Source organism: Octopus bimaculoides, chromosome 7 (assembly GCF_001194135.2).
Source record: "Octopus bimaculoides isolate UCB-OBI-ISO-001 chromosome 7, ASM119413v2, whole genome shotgun sequence".
Classification (NCBI taxonomy): Eukaryota; Metazoa; Mollusca; class Cephalopoda; order Octopoda; family Octopodidae; genus Octopus; species Octopus bimaculoides.
The window spans coordinates 96,213,283-96,219,636 of NC_068987.1; the positions used below are offsets into that span (position 1 = coordinate 96,213,283).

The 6,354-nt window shown below is 35.4% G+C and overlaps 1 protein-coding gene across 4 annotated transcripts in view; it reads left to right on the forward strand.

Annotated features, from left to right (window-relative positions):
* The window catches only part of LOC106868843 (S1 RNA-binding domain-containing protein 1), a 261,625-nt gene extending 258,892 nt beyond the window's left edge, over positions 1-2,733 (forward strand). For all 4 annotated transcript variants that reach the window (XM_052969814.1, XM_014914279.2, XM_014914277.2 and 1 more), the window contains exon 18: positions 825-2,733. In XM_052969814.1, coding sequence (XP_052825774.1) covers positions 825-1,105 — 281 coding nt within the window. In that variant the 3' untranslated portion in view covers positions 1,106-2,733. The remainder of the gene's footprint in view (positions 1-824) is intronic.
* The last annotated feature ends 3,621 nt before the right edge of the window (positions 2,734-6,354 follow it).

Genomic DNA, 6,354 nt, shown 5'->3' on the forward strand with positions numbered 1-6,354 from the left:
ATGAGAGTAGAGAGGGAAGTGGTGTCTCATAGCAAATTCGTTGAAAGATGGGTGACTGTTGGAAGAATGGCCAGTATAAATGGACGAATTCTGAGAATACACCTGTAGAAAAAAAAAAGGTAATGTAAAAGGAAAAAGGGCTCTATACCCCTTTCTTATTTTTTCTGACCAGGCTCCCGTGGTTTTATGGGTTTTTTCACGTGTAACCTTTCCTTTTTCGAAGTGCCTCCCCCTTTGGGAGTTCTATTTATCTATTTATATATCTATTTATTCATTATATCTTTCTCCGTTTTCTTCCACTGTTTAGACGAACTTTCCTACCTTTTCGGACAAAACCTTTTAGTAACCTTCGTCTTGTCTTTGTCCTTATATGTTTTTAATTGATATTAGCCCTTGTGGCCAATAAAACGAATTAATTATTATTATTATTATTATTATTATTATTATGGCTTTTGAAAGGTGGATGAATGTGGCAAGAATGGTCCAAGTGAATGGGCCTATTCTAAACATGCGCCTATGGCTGATGTGGAGAAGGAACTTGCATGAGTGATCAGGACCTCCATGGTTTTTGTGGGATTTCCATGAGCAATCCTAGATAGGCTTTCTCTTTTGGGGATTTAATCTTTGTTAAATTTATATTTTTCTAATTTTTTTACTTTTTCCACACCTTTTATGTAATCCCACATTGTATTGTCCAGTACCATCCCCAACATTTTTTGTGAACCCTTAGTAGTTTATAAAGAAAACATTATATTGTTGTTGGTCTTCTTCTTCTTATTATTATTATTATTTATTTATTTATTTATTTATCTATTTCAATGCAGAGTCTGAGAAGCCATTGTTCCGTACCAGTGTGATGGGCTGGAGTGACTTGAAAGTGGGAGAACAGCTGAGTGGTCGTGTCAGCAATGTCACTCATTTTGGTGCATTTGTTGATATTGGTGTGGGCACTGATGGTTTGCTGCATGTGAGTGGGATCAATAAAAGTCTACTGCATGCAAAGAATCGCACAAACTTAGCCATTGGAGATAAGATCGAAGTGAAAGTCACGAACTTTGATGTTACCAAAAAACGGATCGGTTTGTCATTGGTCAGTTTCCTTTAAGAACAACTATCGGATAGACATTAAGTTTTTAACATTAACCCTTTAGCATTGATATTTTTCTGTCAAATGTCAGGCTCATCCATACACATTGTTTTGAGCTAATTATGCATTATCTCATATCTTCAAGATTTTGATGATGTGAGAATTTTATTTTCAGAATGAGATTTTAGGGTAGGTGTAAGAGGCTGGATCTGGTTAGTTTGAACATAGAACAGGTAGAATATGGGAGCAATATAAATACTGAAGTGTTAAATTTAGGCACAGAGATATTTTACATCTCTGGGCCATTTGCATGATCAAGAATTATATTTATTCTAATAATAGAAATTAGTTTCCGCATAATGTTTAACCCTTTAGAGATGCTTCTGCACTGGAAAACACAGAACCATTTTTAACAAAATAGTTAAAATTCTATAAAATAAAAAGCATGTCTGAATTTCAATAGACATAGAAAAATATGCTCTTTCGTCTTTCTAGTAAAAATAAACAGTTGCAGTTCAGCTCAATAGTCAATCTGATTATCATCCTTGGGGCAATATATTAGCTTTTTTCGAGGTTTTAATTTCACTGACTTTTAGATGAAGAAATCTATTTTTTTTATAAAAAAAGAATGACAGTTTTTTCAAATTTGAAATATATATTTTTCCTACTCACAAAATGAAGACCAGTTTAATTTTCAAATGTTAACTTGTTTTTGTTTTACACTTGTAGACAAATGAAAGTGGTTTCATTACATTGTTTGTAAAAAATATTTACTTTCCTGCCCAACTTTCTTCTGTCTCCATCATCTTTGACACATTCTTCTTCTTCAGCAGCCTTCTTGATAATCAGTATATGCACACACTGAGAGCCCTAAGATATTGTTGTTTATTCATAAATGGATGTGGGGAACAATATTTTTTAATCATTTAGATGTTCTTATACTGCACTTTCCTGTTGGTTTAATGTCAAAAACTTAAGGTCTACTTAACAATTTCATCCCAAAATGAACAACTCAAAAGTGATGTTTATATACATTGTGTGTGTGTACATACATACACACATACATACACACACATACATACATATATACATACATATATGAACACATGTATACATGCATGCATATATATATATATATATATATATATATATATATATATATATATATAGGTGCAAATGTGGCTGTGTGGCAAGAAGCTTGCTTCGCACCCATATAGTACCAGGTTCGGTCCCACTGTGAGGTACCTTGGGCATGTATCTTCTACTATAGCCTTGGGCCAATCAAAGCCTAGGGAGTAGATTTGGTAGATGGAAACTGAAAGAAGCCCGTCGCGTATATATACATGCATACATACATGTATATATACATGTGTATGTATATATTTGTGTGTGTCTATGTTTGTCCATCCCCCCCATCACCATTTGACAACCGGTGTTGGTATGTTTATGTCCCCATAATGTAGTGGTTCTGCAAAAGAGACCGATAGAATAAATACTAGGCTTAAGAAATAAGTCCTGGGGTCCAACTAAAACTCTTCAAGGTGGTGCTCCAGCATGGCTGCAGTCAAATGACTGAACAAGTAAAAGAATATATGTGTCTTCTGTTCTTTTTTTCTTTCTTTTTTAATAAACTATAAACATTCTAATAGTATTTTTCTTCTTTTTCTTAATGTTCCTTTGTACATTTTTTATAAAAGACAACGTATCTAAAATTACGTGTATAGAAAGAGGTATTTTTGTATATGTATATCCATATTAGTAAACACGTTTGAATACATTATTCATCCACCCTCGTACACCAACCAAAATATCTAAACAAGAAATTTGGTGTCTTTTCATTATTTTCCTCATTTTGTCTGATCAATTACACTGGACAACAAACGATTTTGCTACTGGGGTAAAAGCATATGTTTTAGACTAAATCGAGGATGCTGATTCCGAATCCACACTCAAAATTGTTCCAGTACGTCAGGATTTTGAGTTATGCACATGCACAAGATTATAACTATACTTTCGGCTAGATATAGGCCGTATTATAAAACTTACTAAAGAAATAACAGCAATAAAACTAACAATGAGAAAGTTCATTATTTAGTTTAGCAATAGATGGCGCTGATGTATTGTGTGCAATGCCAAATACATCAGTTTGTTCTTGGTAACTCTCAGTGCTGTTTGCAATGCCATCACATGTGGTATGTGTATCTCATGCTCGGCATGATTACTGTTTTAACTGTTTTCATTGTGTTAGATCATGAATAGGAGAGGCTGTGTGAATCACCATAGCAACTTTTGTTTTGTCTGGGAAAAATTTGCTCTGCCTGACCAGCAGAAGAACATTGCCACCAAATTAAAAATTGCCTATAAATATTATTTCAGGTGTAAAGTTGGGGACCAAGACAAGAGGTGGGCAACTCATATCAATGGAAAATTCTTCCCCCTTCCACTGGAAGCTGGAGATGATTACTGGTTTTTGGCTTGCTTGTGATTAAGGAAACGGTTAGCTATTACTTATGTTTGTTAATGGGCATATAGAAAAAAGCAAACAACAAACTAAAATTTAATATTATTTTTGTATTTTTTCAATTTTTTTTGTACATGCATACATGCATACATACACACACACACACATACATGCATGGTGTGGTTAAGCAGTTGCAGCCACATAATTATAGGTACAGTTCCACTGCATATCACATTGGGCAAGTATTTTCCACTACAGCCTCAGGCTAACCAATGCCCTGTGAGTGGAAATGGTCAGCAGAATCTGGATGAACCTGTGATGCATGAGAGAGACCCAGGAAGACATGGGATGAAGTTGCAGGCCAATCTCAAAGCACTGAACCTTACAAAGGAGATGACAGAGGACCAAGATATGTGGCACATTGCTGCACTCAAGAAGACCCACCCACCACAACAGGATAGAGGTCCTAAAACCAAGGTGCCACGTAAAAAACATTGGTATGTGTGCTGGTGCCATACAAAATGCACTCAGTACACTCTGTAAAGTGGTTGGCATTAGGAATGGCATCCAGCTGTAAAAACCAAGCCAAAACAGACTATGGAACTTGGTATGGCCCCCTGATTTTGCTAGTTCCTGTCAAGCTGTCCAGCCCATACCAGCATAGAAAACAGATGTTAATTGTTGATGATGATAATTTATGTATTTCTGCTTATGTGTGTTTGTGTGAATGTCTTCGCATGAATTCACTCAAACAAAAGAGGTGATATTCTTATCTACTCTAGGCACAAGGCCCGAAATTTTTGGAGAGGGGGGGGGCAGTCGATTAGATTGACCCAGTATACAACTGGTATTTAATTTATCGACCCCGAAAGAATGAAAGGCAAAGTTGATCTTGACGAAATTGGAACTCAGAGCATAAAGGCAGATGAAATACTGCTAAGCATTTCTGCCTTCACTCAAGCAAAAGTGGTGATATTATGTTGACAATTTCCTATCAAGCTCACCTTTTTTGAAGACAAATGGAATGAAATTCCCTTTTTGTTGCTGATCTTTACAGTAAGAATCCATAAATGGACAGTCATTTGGCTGTCAAACAATACCTGAATAATGTCTTCATCCTATCTATGCTAGTATGAGAAAACTGACTTTAATCCTTTAGCATTCAGATTATTTTGTTAAATGTAATGCTTATTTATTCAAATTGTTTTGAATTAACCATACATTGTCTCATAATTTCAAAATTTTGATGATGTGATTTTATATCTTTAGAATGACATTATAGGATAGGTGTAAGGGGCTGGATATAGCCAGTTTAAACGCTAAAGGGTTAAATCAGTAAACAAATGCATGTGTCTATATACACACACACACTCTCTCTCTCTCTCTCATGTTTTCTTCCATCTGGTAACCTGAAGCATAGCGTTAAGTGACAGGAAACAAATTTTCAATCTGGTATTTGAAAGCTGTCATCACTATGTCTTTATTGTGAGGCATGTTGTAGCTCATCTATAAACTGTATACTTCCTCCTCCACTATATCACCACCCACACCACCTGGTGTCTATCTTTCTATCCGCTTCAGTTCATTCGGAGCTCTGTACTGAATACCCTCTTTCTTTTCACACATAAAACATTGTGAAAAGCATTGCTCTGCTGCTTAATGAATTGACGTCTTTTTTCACTTGAAAACCTCTTCCCCTTCCTCTCCTACCCTCAGTGACAACAGCCAATAAAAATACAGAAAGCTTGGGAATTACCTGTTTCTCTTTTATTATCTCACACTTGCTGAACCAATGAGAAAACATGTACGTGGTTGGTCGACCACATACAGGTTCCTAGAAATAACAGCCAAAATCTCCCACAAATCACATCTCACCCTTTTATGAAAGGAACATATTGAATAATGTGGTCTTGGGATCCCTCACAAAAGTAAAAGATGAAACAGTCACTGCTGGTGCCTTTAATTGTCAATCCACTCAATCAAGACTCACACAGGCTAAACAACTTCAATTGAAAAGAAACCTACTACAAACAGGATTTATCCAGTCATGTGTGGTTAACCAACCAAAGTTTGGTTTTGGTATTTCACAACAATGTTTTTATTTTATGTACGTCACATAAAGTTTCTTTCTTTTCTGTTTCAAAATTTCCCTCCCCAAAAATATGACTATTCTCTCACAACTAACATCAAAATAAATTACGTTTTATCTTTGAGATTCAATTTTTTAATCTGACTCATAAAAATGACCAGATCTACAGACAAATGTAGTCCAGCCATGACCATCCTTTCACTGCATGGCACCTTGAGCAACTGTTTTCTACAAGCCTCAGGCCAACCAAAGCCTGGTGAGTGGATTTAGTACAGGGAAACTGATAGAACCCCACCATATATGCATATATAGGAAAATTGAACAGAGAAATTAACTCTTGGGATGTTGTTAAACCATTTATATCTTGAATTCTTCTACTTTGTAATTATTCCTTTAAATTGTAAACTCATTCTCTTTCTCTCTCTCATATATATATATATATTTGACAGGAAGGACAACAAAAGAAAGAGACCTCGATATTATGCAAATAGAGGAATTTATCTGTAAAAATATGTGACACTTATTCAGTAGCCATCATAAAACAGTAATTTCCATTTTTCACAGGAATTTTCAATTGGCCGGATAACTGAAGAGATGTTGGCGTGGGCTCCCACCCCGGCATCCGAAAGTCGGAGTTTTATCATGGCTACTGAATAAGTGTCACATATTTTTACAGATATATATATATATATATATATATAAAAGTGTGTGTATGTG